Here is an 18,687-nt window from a genome sequence, read left to right as displayed (position 1 = left end):
TTTTAAACTATTCTCATTAAGCAGAAAATTAGACTTCAGAAGCCTATTGGTCCTCATTAGCATGCACTGATCCTTGGCTGGGTCTGTGTCCTAACATCTTTTAATTAGCACACTGCAAATCTAATCAGTGTAATAAACGCTATTAATCTTCCTTTTCACTTATTTTCTCCCAGCACATCATTTAGGCTTTCTCTGGGCCTCTGTGACAAACACTATTCCAACTATGTTCTGGGCGATGTATTACCTCCTACAGCACCCAGAAGCTATGGCAGTGCTGCGTGACGAAATTGACCATTTGCTGCAGTCAACAGGTCAAAAGAAAGGGTCTGGATTTCCCATCCACCTCACCAGAGAACAATTGGACAGCCTGGTCTACCTAGGTAATTTATTTTTATCTGTTATGAAGAAAAGAAGGTACCTCTCTGCAAACTCAGTTTATCACTCAAAGCTGTTTACCAAGAGGTGGAGGACACAGCTGCCTAATTGACATAATAACACCCATTTACATCAATTATAAATTATGTAGTTTATAGCTGTAGATACTCTCATTACATGTAAACATTAAGGCCTAGGTAATTAACTATGCAAGGTATGCAAAAGGCTAAACCAAAGCTTTGCAATTATTTGAAAAAAAAAGTTTATGCCTATTAAGTCATTTGATTCTGAGCATCTGTTGGTGTGCTAACGCTTTCTAAACACTGCTGCACTATCTTGACAAGAAAGGTATTTGGGGATTGAAAAAGAAAGTATTTCAGAAGGCAACTTGTGTACCAAATGTATTTATTCTTCCCTAAAATGGTATCTATATTTTAAGGCAGAGGTTAGGATGTTTTACACAGCTTGCAGTGTATGATTCTCAAGAACGTAGTAAAAGTGATTTCCACTGGAACTTCTTGACTTAAACATACTTGGGGGAGAGAAAAAGGAAGGAGGGAAGAAAAGGAAAGGGAGCCAGGAGGAAAAGAAACAGCAGCAACTACTAATTACTCCATGTGAAATGTCAGTAGTTTATAAAATAATCACTGACTCATGAGATATGCATAGCCACTATTTCAAATATATTGGAGGTCAGGAGTGACTAGGTTCGTTTTCTATTTCTACATAGACGTGTACACCAGTGACATGAGCTTTCGATGACAATGGATTGCATTTTCCTTGACCAGTTTTGATAAGACACATCATATGTTTATGTGAATAAACTTTAACTCCCGAAGTTAAATTCCTTATCAATGAGTTATTCTCTGTCCCTTCTGTATTGATATTTCATCCTGTGGTATCCTTTACTGTACAATAACCCAAGTCCCTTTGGGCACAGGTAGGAATATGTCTTTATATGTATCCGTTGTTCCACTCCTGACAATGTAAGCAAGTATTTTAGCCTGTGTTGGCCTCAGTTTTTTATCTTTTAAATATGTTCCAGGTTCACATTTTTAAAAAGGTGGGGTGGCTCAGTCTGTTAAGCAACCAACTTCAGCTCCGGTCACGATCCCAACTGTTCATGAGTTCGAGCCCCGCGTCAGGCTCTATGCTGACAGCTCAGAGCCTGGAGCTGGCTTCCGATTCTGTCTCCCCCTCTCTCTGCCCCTCCCCTGCTTGCCCTCGGTCTCTCTTTCTCTCAAAAAATGAATATACATTAAAAAATAATAATAAAATAAATATGTTCCAGTTCTTTGATGGGAACTTCCGAGCGCAAAGAACTCACAGATCTTGAGTTGTGTTGACTTTTGGGCGATATTAAAAAGAATGGCCCTTGTGTTCTAAGAGACTGTTCCCACGGACTAGGCTCAGACCCATCAGAAGCAGTAGCGGGAAGCTTGTCTTGTACTGGCACTTGGTTAGCTTGTTCGATCAATTGGGAAAAATGTATCACCGTATAGTCTTTAGCATACATTATCCAAGTAATTTAGCATACATTATCCAAGTATTTTATATTTGCCTGGAGAAAGAAAGTAATCCCAACATTACCAAAATACAAATATTATTTTGGTCTTTGCAGAATTAATTGGTGAACAAATCCAAAAAACAATGTGCATAAAATTCTGGGTAGTCACCTTCACATGGCTACACAGTATTTTCTGGGTAGATTTATAGATCTATGAAACTCAAGGTTGCTTTCCTATGTATTCCAGTAATTTCAGCGGCATTTTCTGAATCAGATGATGGATACTGGGAAGTAAAGCAAATAAACTTAAAGGAATATGTGTTTATATTCTGTACACAGTTATTACTCTTAAATATTTAGTTGAAAGTCATCAATTCTCTTTTACTCTCGACATCTTGTTATTGAAAGAAAAGATAATTTTTTTCCCATTTTTATTTTTTAATTTATTTTTAATATGAAATTTATTGTCAAATTGGTTTCCATACAACACCCAGTGCTCATCCCAACAGGTGCCCTCCTCCATGCCCATCACCCACCCTCCCCTCCCTTCCACCCCCCATCAACCTTCAGTTTATTCTCAGTTTTTAAGATTCTCTTATGGTTTGGCTCTCTCCCTCTCTAACTTTTTTTTTCCTTCCCCCCCCCCCATGGTTTTCTGATAAGTTTCTCAGGATCCACATAAAAGTGAAAACATATGTTATCTGTCTTTCTCTCTATGGCTTATTTCACTTAGCATCACACTCTCCAGTTCCATCCACGTTGCTACAAAAGGCCATAGTTCATTCTTTCTCATTACCCCGTAGTATTCCATTGTGTATATAAACCATAATTTCTTTATCCATTCATCAGTTGATGGACATTTAGGCTCTTTCCATAATTTGGCTGCTGTTGAAAGTGCTGCTATAAACATTAGGGTACATGTGCCCCTATGCATCAGCACTTCTGTATCCCTTGGGTAAATTCCTAGCAGTGCTATTGCTGGGTCATAGGGTAGGTCTATTTTTAATTTTCTGAGGAACCTCCACACTGTTTTCCATAGTGGCTGCACCAGTTTGCATTCCCACCAACAGTGCAAGAGGGTTCCCGTTTCTCCACAACCTCTCCAGCATCTATAGTCTCCTGATTTGTTCATTTTGGCCACTCTGACTGGCGTGAGGTGATATCTGAGTGTGGTTTTGATTTGTATTTCCCTGAAGAGGACTGATGTGAAAGAAAAGGTCATTTTAAAATTGTGACATTAAAGCAGAAATGTTTAAATTTATTTCATCAGAAGAAATGGCAAGTTCCAGATCTACAGTCTGGGTCCATTTAGGTCCATGGCTAGTGCTAGAGATTTTCATCCTTGGAGCCCTCATTAATTTACAGCTCACTTATCATCAACAGGTGAAAAACAGTTATTCTAAGAGAGTGTAGATCTACCTGGATAAAGGTAGAGCCTTCAGCAATCTAGAAAAGGTGGATCTCGGTTCATCGTGACCTCGGTTACCAGCAGAGGCCAGTGTTGTTCATTGCGAGAATTTAATCTTCTAGAAAATAGTGTGCATTTTTTCTTGCACGAGATAGACAGTTTGATGCAGATTGAAGCAAATTTTTACATGAATTAGTAACACAACAGATAACCTCTGCGTCTGGTCATAGTTCAATTGTGAATATTTCTCAATATGAGTAGAGCATGAACTGTACATACAAAAGGAAAATTTACAGAATTAAATATTTACAATGTACCCCCTGATATGGGGTATATGTGTCTCCCCTTTCTCATGTGCTTAAGGACAGAGTTCTATATATTCTAAGTATATTTCTTTAAAAATAAATACATCTTGAATTTCTATTATTATAAGGAAAAAGATCACAAGGATGAAATGAATGCTACTATTTTTTTTTAACCAGGAAGAAGAAATTTTTTTTTAACCAGGAAGAAGAAATCTCTTTTAACAGAGATTTTGCATGTCAGCATACATTGATTATAAAGTAAGGTTGAAAAGAAAGTTAGAATGCCATAGAAATGAGTGCTTTATTCCTGAACAAAAATGATGTCTCTTGTTTAGAGTGATTATAGAAGACAGAGCCCAATGGGGCATGGGTTTATCATAATGCGAATCATTGTGCATATATTATTGACATTTGTGGCTCAATCCTCTAGGCCTTCCATGTATCAAATTTCCTCTGACATCAATATACACTTAATGTCAGCAAAAGTTAAAATATGTACCATAGATTTGGCTTTTAAGTACCAAGCCTGTTTAAGTAATTCAAAGCAATCATCTGTTGTAAGAGGTTGTGAGGGATTCATGCTTTTTTTCCAATGCTCTTGAGAATCTTTCTCTGAAACCATTCCACCTTTTTTTTAGATAAAGAAAAACACAACTTTATGTTTTTGTATACTTATATAACTTATTATGAGGACTCTGCTTATCATGACTTCACCAAAATTTTATATCGATTGATGTTTAGTAAAGGTCTCTACAACAAAAGTTAAATATAAATTTAAAATAAGATAGTAAATGCAATGAGGCTCAAATAACAGCCAGTTGGGCCGAATCTCAATAGGAAGAATTGGTGATAGAATGGAAGTTTGAGAAACTCTGAGAGAAAAGTAAGAATTTTTCAGTTTTCCCAGAAAGAGAAACCTGGAGTGGAGGTAGGATTTAGACAGAGAAAGAAAAAAGAGAAAAGATGAGTCAAAGAGAAGAAAAAAGGTAATGCAAGGAGGGGAAAGATGCTCTCAAAATTGGAATTTTGACAAACGGAGAGCAAATAATCTCGCTGAATATTACCTCTTCTACATTTGCCTAAATAATGTATATAAATAACTTTAAAAGTATGGGTTCAATAAATGTTATCTATTGCTATCCCCAAAATGATATTTAACCTCAATGCCATCCCTGCAATGTTTATGTTGTTCTCTTCATTTTCAATTATTTGTGAATCAAACTGGTATCTAACTCACATCTACCTTACCCCGCAGGAGTGCTCTTTCTGTGCATCACACATGAAAGAACAAACATACTCTAGGTAAGAAGAACCTAAGTCAAAGTGGATTATAAGTTCTGACCTGAGTAAGTGAATAACTCAGGTGTATTGCAGGCACCTAATTTTGTTCAATTACGTGTTCTGAAAATGAGAAAAGTTGCACCTGCAGCTGAAGTGAGGGTTATTGGAATAAAAGGAGGTGCTGTAAAACTAAAGCTCAGCAAAATGTCTAACAGTTTTTTAAAAGGAGACTGTATATTATAAAATCCCTAGAATTATGAGCCTGCAGTGAGTGATTTTCCAACAAAATTCTATCAAAACTTGCTAAACCCAATTAGTGAGGAGAAAGAAGCAGAAACAAAGAAATGATCAGTTGAAAAAAAATATCCTTTAGTAACACATAATGATCATTAGACATAGTCCATGTTAAATGTATTAATGACTTCATAATTTCAAGGCAATTTTATGGACTCCTACATTTTCTCAGGTGATCTTTGCCAAAATACTGGGGGACTAGGGCAGCTCTTATGTTGCCATTATTTTTACAGAGGAGAAAATGTTCAAGGTGCTAAATAACCTGCCTAAGGTCACGGAGGTAAAGGGTTTTCTGGCCACATCCAACCTTTTTCCCTCAGACTTGTCTCATAGCAGAGCCCTCGGAGCCCTTTCTCATTGTCCGAACTGAGAGGGGAGAGGGATTCTTTGTGTCTTGATTCAGCAAAGCTAGCCATGATAAGCACATGTACAAGATCAGAAAATGTGAGCAAGATAATGATAGAGTTAACTATATTTTTAATTTCCAGATGGAACAGTATGAATGGCAGTATTAACAACTATCATTTTCTTATGTGGTAGGCACTGTGCTACCTGCTTTACATATATTAGCTTTTTTAATTTAAAAGTACTATTATCTTCATTTAATTATTAGGTAACAAGATTCAGAAAGATTAGTTAACCAGCTCAACTCCTACAGCTAGGTATGTGGCAGAGCCAGAAATCGATGCCAGCTCTGACTTAAATGCTAACCCATAAATACTGTCACTTCTGGGGGAAAATGCTCTACAACTTTACCAGAGAACTTGACCACTCTTTTACAAGGATATGTATCACTAATTCTCAGATGCAGTTGGGTTTGAGGGTAAAAATGGGGCTAGAGGTTCACATCAGAATTTGGGGGGTGTTTTTTTAAATAAAAATAGATATTTCATTTTAAAATAAATTTGCATTTACAGAAAAATTACAAAGATGATAGCGTTCCCATACACCTCCCCCCACCCCCCACACACACATACAGTTCTCCTTATCATTAACATCTTAGTGTGGTTATTTGTCACAATTGTGGGTGTTGTTTTGAAAACATTCATTCAGTATTAAAGATAATTGTGTATTTGAAAAATAATACATAATTTAAATTTTTATTTTTATTTATTTTTGAGAGAGAGAGAGAGACAGAGTGCCAGCGGGGGAGGGGCAGAGAGAGAGGGAGACAAAGAATCTGAAGCTGTCAACACAAAGCCTGACTCAGGGCTTGAACTCACAAGCCTTGAGATCATGACCTGAGCTGAAGTCGGACGCTTAACCGACTGAGCCACCGAGGCGCCCCCAAAATCATAAACAATTTAGACAGTAATAGTAAGGTTTAATAAAATCCTCTCTTCCGGTGGGGATAGTCTTCTTCATTTAGAAACTTCTAACTGGAGAAGGAAGGAAAGGTATCTTCCACAAAGGGTTACACCAGAAATCAGATAGTGAGATTTTCATAGGTAATATAAGGAAACATTGGTCAAAAAGTGAAAAAGACTGATCTGGATGTATATCAAATTTTCAGTTCAGCACAAAGCTAAGAGGGTTAGACAATATAATGAATACTGGAAACAGGAATTGAAAGGGAAACAATGAGAAGGCAAAATACTATACTTAGGTCAAAAATCAACCGCATAACAACAGGATGAGGAAATGTGTGGCTTAGCAGAATAGTTGAAAGCAGCCGTTCTTAAACTTGATTGTTCATTGGAATCATCTGGGGAGCTTTAAAAACTACTCATACCTGGTCCCACCCCCAGAGGTTCTGATTCCATTGGTCTGGAGTGCAGGCTGATGGCTTTAAAAGCTCCCCATGGGGGTTCTAAATGTGCAACCAAGGTTCAAAACCACTCATTTAAAGGTTTAGTTAATGCAGTGGTTCTGATTCCATTGGTCTGGAATGGAACATTTATTTTTTTAATACCATTTCAGGTGGTTCTGATGGGCAGCCAGAGCTGATAACCTGTGGGGTATCACAAAGCTTAAGACAAGTCAGTGGTGATAGGATTTCAAAAATCTGTTGCTCCTCTGCTTCCGACAAAACATGAATAGAAGTCTGGTATGCAAGGTAAAGAAAGTAGTTCCTTTCCACGTTCCTAATTGAAACACCACACCCAATTCTGCCACACTTTTAGAGGCACATTGATTAATTGAATTCATCTAGGATGCCAAGAGACTGAGGCCATGTCATCCCTGACACACAATTTAAAAACATGATTGGGGCGCCTGGGTAGCTCAGTCGGTTGAGCGTCCGACTTTGGCTCAGGTCATGATCTCACGGTTCTTGTGGGTTCGAGCCCTGCATCAGGCTCTGTGGTGACAGATCAGAGCTGGAGCCTGCTTCAGATTCTGTGTCCCCCTCTCTCTCTGCCCCTCCCCTGCTTGTGCTCTGTCTCTTTCTGTCTCTCAGAAATAAATAAATGTAAAAAAAATAATATAAAAATAAAAAGAACATGATGGTTGTCTTTTTTTTTTTAATGTTTGTTTATTTTTGAGAGCGAGAGAGAGCCCAAGCAGAGGAGGGTCAGAGAGAGAGGGAGACACAGAATCTGAAGCAGGCTCCAGGCTCTGAGCTGTCAGCACAGAGCCTGACGTGGGGCTCATTTGAGAACTCGGGAACGGTGAGATCATGACCTGAGCCACCAGGTACCCCATTTGTCTTTAAATATTTTTAAAGGGCTAATGTGTGGAAGAGGAATTTGATTTTTTTTTTTTTGCCTTTATGTTTCCAGGACTTTATGAATGCCATCTTTAGAGGTGTCTGCTCAGAAATTGTGCAGAATCTTCTCTAGAATCTTGCCCCACATTCCTGTTTATACGCACTTCCCAACTTTGAACTACCCAGATTGCAGTGTCCATGAAGGCCAAACCATGAAGGCCAAGAAAACCGTGTTTCCTTTTTTTTTTTTCCTGGCAGCAGTGGTCCACTGCCCTGAGCAGAGTAGGACCTTCGTAAACATTTATTGAACAAATGAATGTTGAATTTACATTTCCACATTTTAGCAGAAAACCAAATGTTGTGTCTTCAGTGCAGAGTGAAAGTAGACATTTGTACCAATTCAGACATACTGCTAACTTGATTTAAAATATATTAAGCAGTTGTTGAGCCCAAAATTAGCTATCTGCTTCAAGTGATCTGATTACTGCAATTTCTAATTTACCTTCTTACCTGTCTTGAAGGCAGTTATGTAAAAATGGACACACACACACACACACACACACACACACACACACCCGGAGCCTCACTCCATTTCTTCATACCTTCCGGAACACTGCCTGCAGATCCTCCTGTCCCCCCTTCTCATACACCTTTGTAAGACCGCCCAAGTGTTCAGCCCCAGTGGACTGTGGCAGGGGCTGGCTGTCCATTTCACTCCAGCCATCACTGCTATCCACGGATCACCATGGCTAATCAGACTGTGTGACAGTCTGCACCGATCATTAAGATGACCCAAATTAACAGCCTGGCCATGTCACAGTACATTCATTCCACATATACAGACATGGCCTAAGTGTGAGGCAGAAACTTGGATGTGCTTATTTGTGTTTGCATCGTTACATGCATTATTGATTGTCATGAGCTGCTTCAGCACTTTAAATCTGCAAATGAGAATCATCTGTCAATTATTACAGCCAGAATTGAGATCTGAGGGCAAAAGAGAAAGTGTGTATGCCTCTTCCTACCAGCAGTTCCTCTCATTTGCCATTTTCCTTCACAGTTACGTGGTAAAGCATCTTAGCTCAACACATTCCCCAGCTTCTGCTTAAGAGGGATACTTAATCAGAATATTTTTAGCTCCTGAAAAGAGAAACAAATCTCTCCTAGCCAGGTGAAGGAGGTGGTTCAGGCTCTGCACTGTAAGTTCATGGTGGGAATTCTGTAATCCAATTTCGTGGCGTGAACTGGTCAGTAAAGCTCAGTTCTTAATAAAACACAGGCAGCCTGATCTTAATCACAATCGAATCGTTGGCACCTTGTGGTGCCTGGTGTAAATTATCCCCAAAATATTTGCATTCTCGATAGCCATTTCTCCACAATGCATTTCAGAAGTAGAGGGTCCTATTACCTGCTAAATGTTAGTATAAATTAACAATCCATTATGCACAATAAGTTTTATAAAACATTTACAGATAGAGATCATGTTTAATTAAAATTAACTTGCGTACGAAAGCCAAGTGCACTAATGATCACAATGACCTTTTATTACCTACAGTCCCTTGTTTTGGCTGGATGATTGACAGCTTGCTGTTTGGCTACCATGTTGAATTTCAGCTGACAAGACTTTTCATTTTAACTCAATTTGCCCGCCGATCACAAGCTGGTGGCAGGCCAGACCCAAGTCACCCAGCTTTGCCTCAGCAGCTTGCTCTACTTCTCATTAGTACGCATTTATTCAGTGGAAATTGGAAGACAAATGCTTGAAGGCATGTGAACTAAGTATAGCAAATTAGGTTTAAAGACTGAATATTTATAAGTATATGGAAAGTTTTTTTTTTTTTTTAATTCTAGAGCGAATTGAGAACTGAGTGCTAGCTTTGGTATAAAAGAAATGACGATAGAAGGGGGGAAGGAAGATTCTAAGAATAACAATACTATAAGCTTTTTCTTTCCATTTTGGAAATCTGCAAAATCTCTCTGACAACACCTTATCAAATACCAACCTGGCCTCTCTTTCGTGGAGTGCTTGCACAATGAAGTTTAACACCTCGTGTGTGAGAAGGAGGAAAAAAATGAGGGTCATGTTCATTTGTTGCTTGGTTATCCCTTGGTATGTTTTAAATTGCCTTGTTTGTTCGGCACTAGCACAGAAACAGATGTTGCTCTACCGTGCAGGATAATTTACTGTACCTCCTGGTGCAGCATGGAAGTCCTCCCAGGGCCCAGCTGGTCCGTCAGTGGCACTGGCTGGTGTCTGCTCAACTATGACAACTACAAGTCAAGGCTGCAATTTTTTTATTGTGCAGTTGTCATTCTTCTCAACATATAGCTCTGCCTGCATTCTTATGGGGGCTGGTGGGAAAGCTGCTGGCTTTTGTGTCTGTGTGTTGTGACACAGAGCCACGGAAGCTCTCCTCTCCATTGTTGATAATAATGCAACTCATTACTTTTGTCATCTAATGATTATCAGCATGATCGCTCAGAGCGATGGCCAACCTCGTCTTGCGCACATAACTGGTACTGGAAGGTAAAACAGATTTGTCATTTACGATCTGACCGCTAAGCCACACTTTGTGCTCCATTATTGTGATTAACTTCTGCATAAGATATGCTTGCCCAATTGTCATTTGTGATACTGCAGTGGGCGCAAGCTGCCATGCTTCCCTCAAGCACATCGGCCAATCGGATGTGACTGTGTCGTTTGGACTGGTAAATGCCTGCCCTGTTACAGAGCCGCCCCACAATTATTTTTGCTTTTGTCTTTCTTCTTCCCACACCCCTACTGGACTTGTTGGGTGAACCTCACTGCTACATATGTCAGCTACCGTTTCACACCACAAGCCAAAATGATGCTACTCTGCTCTTGAGCCAATGGAGCCAGCAGCAGTACATGGGAAGCCGACCCTTGCTTTTCAGCACAGAAATGTTGGTCAGTGGTGTCCTGCCGGCTGAAATCCACCGTGTCAGGTGCCTTGTGGCTATCTGCGGTAGAGTCCATGTTCCAAAACCAAAGTTCTTTTCTGGCCTCATCACCAACAAACCGATTTGACTCTGCCTGATTATAATAACGAAGGCAGTCCAAAAGAATATGCACTGCCTCACTGTATGTCACATTGAATCACCACACTGGCCACACAGAGCTGACCGCAGCCTCATTTCTTCAGACAAATGCATGCTTAGGGAAAAACATCCTGGGAGAAGGCACCCAAAGCTACTTGATATCCTTGTGCAAGCTGTGTGTAGATTTAAGTTTTAGTGAAATAGCATTTATTTTTATTTTTTAGCGGATGCAAGCCCTCACTGACCAGTGCATTGCTATAATCTCATAACAGAGTACTCTATGTTGCAGAGCTTTGTTGAACACTGAGAAATTGGGATGTGTGTGTGTGTGTATGTATGTGTGTGTGTGTGTGTGTGTGTGTGTGATTCTAAATTGCAAACCATAAACACAACCATTTGTTACCATGTGAAAGGGGACAAATGCTCAATTTGGAGCTCTTTTTCACATTGCTGATTAGAAAGAATCAAGCTTTATATTCTAGGACCCATTCACGCTGGTGAAAACATAGTCAGTTTTGATTATGAAGGCAGAGATGCAGACCTAGACAGGAGCTACATGCTGATATGCATGCTATCAGAATGATTTATGCAAATTATGCATATTATTCCCAAAGGAATTCCTCCTCAAACTGCCAGGATAAATTGCCGGAAATTAGCCATAAAATCTGTCGTGCTAGGAGCAAAAGGTGAAGGCCACTGGGAAAGCAAGGACATTCAGCTTCTGGAATCTTCCAGGTTAGGATGGTGACTGTTATTTTCCCTGGATGCTGAGGGAAATACGGTTTTCTTCTGAATCCTATAAAAGTCTTTTTACTTTGAAATTTTTCCAACAAATGCTGACCCACATTTTATTTACAGCTAGCAAAGAAGATATTAAGTGTTAAGCCATCGCAGAAAGCACTACTACAATTACTTTACTATGAACTACCTAAGTGGTTGTTAACTGTCCAAGCCTGGTTTTAAAGAGGTAGCTGTTCTAAAGGTTGGTGAAATAACCCACCAGCACCATACTTGAACAGGCATATGGTTTTAATGTCCAAAGGATATACCTATAACACAGCATTCCTCTCTTACAAACCTTTCCTTCCTACAAAAAGCCTAGTTAATGGCTCTCTGCCCAAGTACACCACTGTTGCCTTCTGTGATTAGGGCCAGGTCACAGCTATCTCCCCTGCCTCTTCCTCACTCTGGCCATGAAAGGCCACCATGGCTACCTCTTGGTGCTCAACAGATCTGATTACGAAAGGGCTTTGTTTTCAATCAAAGCTATTGGTAATGAGCTTAATGGCAATTGAGTGCACTGTTCAGGAGCAGTTGTATTTTAATAAGCTGTTGCTTGCTTGTGTCCTTCAGAAAGCACCATTCTCGAGGTTTTACGACTATGCTCATTCTCAAGCATCTTCCGTTTTGTTCAAGAAGATTTGACTATACATGCAGAGCCGCAGGACTACTGTCTGCGAAAGGGGGACTTGGTCGCCATCTTTCCTCCAGCCTTACACTATGACCCGGAAATCTTTGAAGCTCCAGAGGTAAACACGCATCGTTGCTACTTCTTAGATAACTGCAAGCACATTCCTCTTCCTCTTCCTTATACTCTTTTTTTTTTTTTTTTTTTTTTTTTTTTTTGAGAACGAGAGCGTGAACAGGGAAAGGGGCAGAGGGATAGGGGCCTCATACTCTCTTTCTGTAGCTTGCTTCTTCCACCTTGTCCCAGAAGGAATTTGAGATGGATTGATGACTTCTCTTCTTCTAACAATGGGAAAGTTTTCCTGTTTACTGAAGTGTTTCTTAAGTATCTCTCTTTCAAAGGTTTTGTGATCTACAAATAGAAATAGAATGATGAGACTAAATGCTACCTTCTTCAAACAAAATAGGCATGGTACCTTGCCTATCGTTACCTGTAGGCCAAAAAAATATGTTTTGCTTGGCAGAGAATTATTGAAAACCGTAGAGGGCTAACTGTTGACAGGTGGCTTAGAGAATAAATGATAATGACTGTTTTGCTAAGTGTTTCCAGAGTGGGGTTGACTGTCCCAGAATCAAATACCATCACTGCCATAGTTAAGCCCATATACTTTTTCACCTCTTACCAAAGGTGTATGCCCCTTTTTGATAAATCAGGATGGCATTACGAACTTCAGATTGTAAAGCTGCTGCTCACGGGTAAAGCTCTGAGGGTAATTGTGTCATCTCCTTGTATTTTTTTCTGAAGCTGGAGTTAATGAATATCAAAGACTGGAAATTAATCCACCCTGGCTCATCCCTTAATACCACTTCAGAGGTTCACCACCTGCATGCAAATTGAATGCAGTCATATTCTGCCTGTGTGTCTCATGAAGTAATGGTGTTGCCTTAGTGGTTTTTGTATATAAAGTACTATTTTTGAAAGGTGAACTTCTTGCTCTTTTTGGGCAGTTTATAGCTGGACCACTTTAAAACCCAGTTTCTAAGTTAGAGGTTTGCAGCCAGGCTAGATTAAAGTATTGTTGAGTTTTGGAGATTAATAAGAAGAGGATAGACTCCAACTACGATGCAAAAAGTGCATCTATTTAATCAGCAAAGGCAAAATGTTTTAAGTGAGAGGGAAAGTGTGCATATGATTTCTATGTGTTTCAGAAGAAGAGGCAATATATAAATGGTGACAGCAAATCAGAAGTAGGGTATTAGTGAGTGAGTGAGCATTCTGCAGACAACTAGCTTTGTCTCCACATGTGTAAATATCAAAAAAAGAATATCAACACATAGATATTCAGTAAATAGGGCAAATAATAACTAATCTCGGAAAAATATTTTTAAATTTTGTTTCTGTCTGTAGTTTCTTTTCTTTATTTAAATTGTGTTTATTATATTCATTATGTGACTGTTCTACTAGTCATTAAGTTTACCATTCATATCATGATAATAAAATCAACATTAAAGTTATCAACAAATAATAAATGTTTACCAAATTACCACCATTAACTAGCTAATTTTTTTTTTTTGCCAACATTATTTTCTTGAAATTAGTTGTGGAATGCTGGTCATTATTGACACAGAAAAATGTATGGTTCAGAACCATTTTTATATTATTCGGCAAGGTCTTAATCATTCATTCTGTAAACACTTACTGAGCACCTACCACTATCAGGCATATAGATTTATTCCTGTCATTTTTATCAACTTAGAATGACAGTAAGAGATGCTGTAGATGCTCATAGAACAGATATTCGTATGAAACTACCATCCGCTGACAGTAAAAAAAAGAGAAGAAAATCCTGGGAAATTCTGTCCCTGGCCATTTGTCACTAAGAGCACTGGCCCAGAAGCTCTTCAGAGGCTCATATTCCTTACTGCCTTTTGTGCCCTGTAGATCTTGAATGGGAAGACCCGGCCTTAGATATAGAAAACAGACAATAGCTGTTAGGCCAGAAACTTGAAGAAGACTCGCTCCAAATATAAGTATAGTTATTCTTGGAGGACACAGAGACTGAAGAGTCTTAGCAGAGCATAGGTTTTCCTACCCAATGAGGCATGGTTTCAGGATGTTCAAGCCCAAGAGACTCGAGAATATTACATTCCAAAAACAGTCCATTGTCTTCCTTCATACACCTCTCTACTCCTGGAATGTTCCTCCTTACTTGTCCACTCAAGAGGTTCCAGATTACTCCACAAGAATCACCCTTAATCACCTCTTCTTTGGCAGTGTTCCTGATTCCCACCTCATTCCTCGGGGAATTTGCCATTGCCCACTGTGGGGTCTGTTGTACTTCGTTATAGTGCATACCACCTGCTGCTTTCCAATTACTTGTTTATTTGTCTGTGCTCCCATATGCTGTAAGCTCCAGAAGGGGAAAGACCACATCATTGCCTTCTGTGCATTCTCAGTACCTTGCACATGAGGGTGTCCACAGGGTGAATAAATAAGGGGATGCTGGGATGGATGAATATTCTGAAAGTGAAAACATACTTAAGTTAAAATATTAAATCAGAATCAATATTACATATTCAAATATGCATCTAACTAGAACAAATGGATGCAGTGTCTTGTGTATAAATGTAGCAAGACTATCAGGGGTGGTAAGAACTATGGAGAATGGAGATCCCAAGAGGCATCTAAATAAAACCATTTGTTTACTTCTGAACTAACATTCAGCTCTTACAAGCATGTAGACCTGGCATGGCTGAGGCCTTTAAAAAAGTAATAAATTTTTTTTTAAACTCAGAAAATAGACTTTTGGGTAAAGTTAAGAATTTTTAAATTTTTGGAAAAATAATGTTTAAAAACACAACACGGACTAAACAAAAAGTGTTTGGTACCTAACTGGGTCTACAAGCTACCAATGTGTAACTTCTGTGTGAAGAATTATTCTTTTCCTGAATATTGGTTGCTTAGTTTATTGGAGCAAAGTCTGTTGGTTGGTTTTTTTGTGGCCAGAGGTGGTGAGGTACAAAAGGAAGCCTGGGGACACAACTGAGTGATAGGGAAGAAACAGCAAACACTTAAGGTAGTAGTAACACTTTATCGCAACCACGTCGCCTCCTAAAGTAAGGTAACAGTGAAGAAAAACAAAGTAATTACAAAGCCATTGGAGCACACCCAAAGCTCTGAGGCTGAAAGACCTTATTTGACCTCATTCTCAGAGGTGTAGGGATTATACAGTGATAAACGAATTTGAAAGCCCTTGTATAAATTCTGAATCACTGTTAAAACTGTTGTATTGATTATTCTGATTATTGTCATTATTCTACAAATATACTGGCCATAACAGATGAAGACGTACTCTAATATTTTGTCTGTATCTCACGTTGGTATAGAGATGATGCCATCCGTATACTTCAAGGAAACACATGTATACTGAGCATGTGTGATGCCAAAAGCACTGCGATGGGCGTAATGAGTGACCGAGAAATTTAAAAGCCTCTTGTCTTTAAGAGCGCAGAGTGTAGGGAACTGGCCTTATCGTATGGCTGTGTTCTCAGAGCTAGGTGCCTCATGTTGAGAGGGTTTCTGCCATACCAGTACATTGGCCTTCATACCTACTGTGTTGGAACCAGGGTGTGCTGCCAGCACGGCACTCTGAAAAGCCCTAATTTTGTCAATTATTGCGATACAAATACTCCCACATGGCTGATTTCACGTTGCTAATATGAAGACCCTAAACACAAAGCTGGGAAGAGATATGCACACTCTCTCAACCTAGTATAAATTAATTGGAACCCAAGTTATGGGGATAAAAAGAACTCTGTCGTCTTGCTCCCAGGAGTACTGACTATGAAGCTGGGGCAAGAGTCCAGGCCCTTAGTCATCCACTCAAAGCACTGGCAGTTTTTATTTTAAGAAATCATATCTTTTCTCTAATCTGGATTCCTATACCCAAAATGATTGAGTGAATACAAAATCTGATTGTATTGTATGTCACCTACCTCAACAAGACTACATTTTATTTTCAACTTCAATGTTTCACATACGGGGAAGTGCTCAAAAAAATCTCTTAAACTCAACTGAACACATATTTGGAGAATACCAATGAGAGAGTTCAATGGTCCTCAGTCACTTGCACCAAAACTGTTTTCTGTCTAGAAAATTGTATCGTCTATCCATTATTGATTTCTAGTACTATTATACCATTCTCTATTTGTGAACACTGAATATTCATCTATGCTTCATTCTCTACATGTTTATTTACTCTTTCAATATCTGTGTTTTCTTCAAAAGCTTGAAGATTGATTTTAAAATATACTTTAATCATGTGTTTATTCATTAATTCAACAAACATATATGGAACCTCTACTATGTGCATAGCACTATGTTGGGTGCTTCGAAAATACAGAGATCAATAAGACAGCGTAACACCTCCAATCTCCTGAGATTTCTTGGCTCTACCATTCCTGTTGGTTAGCTCCATTTTCAGCCTGGTGGCCACAGCAGTTATAACTATTCACATATAGGTGGGTCCAGAAGGGAAGCGGTGATTAAACATTTGTTTTTTTTTTTCTTCACAAGAAAGGCACTTCTATCAGATGTCCTCACAGTTGTTACCCCTGTAGCACTTGTCCACACACCCTATCCTAAATCTGTCAGTGGCCACAGCCATGTGATTACCATGATGGATGCCTAGACAAACCTCAGCAGAAGAAAGATGTTCAGAAGTCAACCACAGAATGATTAGAGAAGTAAGGGGAATTACAGTGTCATACCTTTTTAAAAATGATTTCTCTATTCTCATCCACTTAATTATTATTGCATTTAATTAACCTTCTTTAGTTGTGAAGTGCTGACCTGTTATGGTTACTACAAAGAGTTTAAGTCAACATGATGAATCCTGTATTTAAGTTGTTCCAAATGAATGTGTGTATCTTGAGTTCTTCACACTTTGTTCTTTGTCACTGTGACCACAGAATATTACAGGTGAGACTATTATACCCCTTCTCGTTTTGGTAAAAACCAGACCATCTCTCTAGTATCTGCTATGGGCCTTTCCTAATATTGGTTTCTGCTCTAGTTCCCCATGCCCTGACAATGGAAAACAAACTGAAAATAAATTTTAACTCAAAAATATACCTATGCCCATGTGTCCTTTGAGCTTGGTGGTAGTAACAGAACAACAGAAGTTGGCCTTTTCTCTTCTTGTTTAATAATATAAACAACTAAATAAGAATTCCTATGATGTTTATTATAAGGAAATTTAATAGAAGGTGGTAGAAAACTAGAAGAGTATCATTGCTGATTGACTAGAAATTTGAGGGAATTGAATGTGAACACCACCTGCAGGTCACAGGGCTGGGCAGCACATTATATGTTTGCCCCTCTGGCCTCTCGGAGGGGAGCACATTCACTTTCACAAGGAAGAACAGAACAGCCATGAAGTAAAGCAATTATTGGCTTATTTATATAATCTGGACACTATGAAGTTGTAACCCAAGCTAACTGTTCCTTTTGTATTTCCTGCCTTAGATAGTGCAGGTACAGTGAGACCTTTTCCAACAAATCATCTCATGAGTAAATTAACGTGAACTGACTTGGCTATGTGAGAAGCTCTTGTGGAGGGTTCTCTCCTCAGATTGGTCAGTGAGAAGGAAGAAGCGGCAGTCCTAAACTCAGGCAAGCAGGCTTGGGCGCCAGTAATGGAAAAAGTCGTCGGGAGAGAGTACCATATTGTAACTCTTTCTCCAGGAACAAAATGAATGTCAACAAGAGTGTCCTTGGTCATTAATACAAGGATGCACAGATATTTTTAGCTCAGCTCTGGTTAGATCCTATTCAGATACATCCGAGAACTGTCTAGGGGCCAGGAATACTTGTGTTGTAATGCAGATTAATTTTGCCATTGTGATTGCATCAGCTTGCAAGTTGAAATGGAATTGAAACCACCCAAAGTGTGTTTTCTAAGATTGAGTATTTATCACAAAAGGTATCTAGGTGAGTAAGGACAAACCCAGTACTTTTAAAAGAAATTATTTTGATGACATTAATATTGAGTGAGAAAATTAGATGATTTGTCATGGATTCAGAATCCATCCACATATTGTAGGGTTTTCACTGCAGTGTGAAATGCTTTCAATCTGACCTGCTGCTTTACCTCTGACTTCATATAGTTCATATCAAAGTTGTGTGCTGAGCAGGTCTAATGCTAATGAACACCAAGTATAGGAAATACTTGGTCGTTTTCATGCATGCCACGTGCTGTAATTTAATCAATGGCTTAATTTGCCATGGGCTGAAATAAGGTCACTCAGTTTCCTCTCAGAAACTCAAGCGAGAGTAAATTAATGCCAGGCTAACCACCATAGATAAACCAGGCCTACAATTTTCTGTGACAAGTAATGTAAC

The 18,687-nt window shown here is 39.0% G+C and overlaps 1 protein-coding gene across 1 annotated transcript in view; it reads left to right on the top strand.

Annotated features, from left to right (window-relative positions):
- LOC122210892 (cytochrome P450 7B1) overlaps positions 1 to 18,687 on the top strand; it is a 173,097-nt gene that overhangs the window by 150,795 nt on the left and 3,615 nt on the right. Inside the window, exons 4-5 of the mRNA XM_042923836.1 lie at positions 174 to 380; positions 12,231 to 12,406. Of these exons, the coding sequence (XP_042779770.1) occupies positions 174 to 380; positions 12,231 to 12,406 (383 nt within the window). The remainder of the gene's footprint in view (positions 1 to 173; positions 381 to 12,230; positions 12,407 to 18,687) is intronic.

Source organism: Panthera leo, chromosome F2, assembly GCF_018350215.1.
Source record: "Panthera leo isolate Ple1 chromosome F2, P.leo_Ple1_pat1.1, whole genome shotgun sequence".
In the NCBI taxonomy this organism is placed as follows: Eukaryota; Metazoa; Chordata; class Mammalia; order Carnivora; family Felidae; genus Panthera; species Panthera leo.
This window is presented reverse-complemented; position numbering and strand designations above follow the sequence as displayed.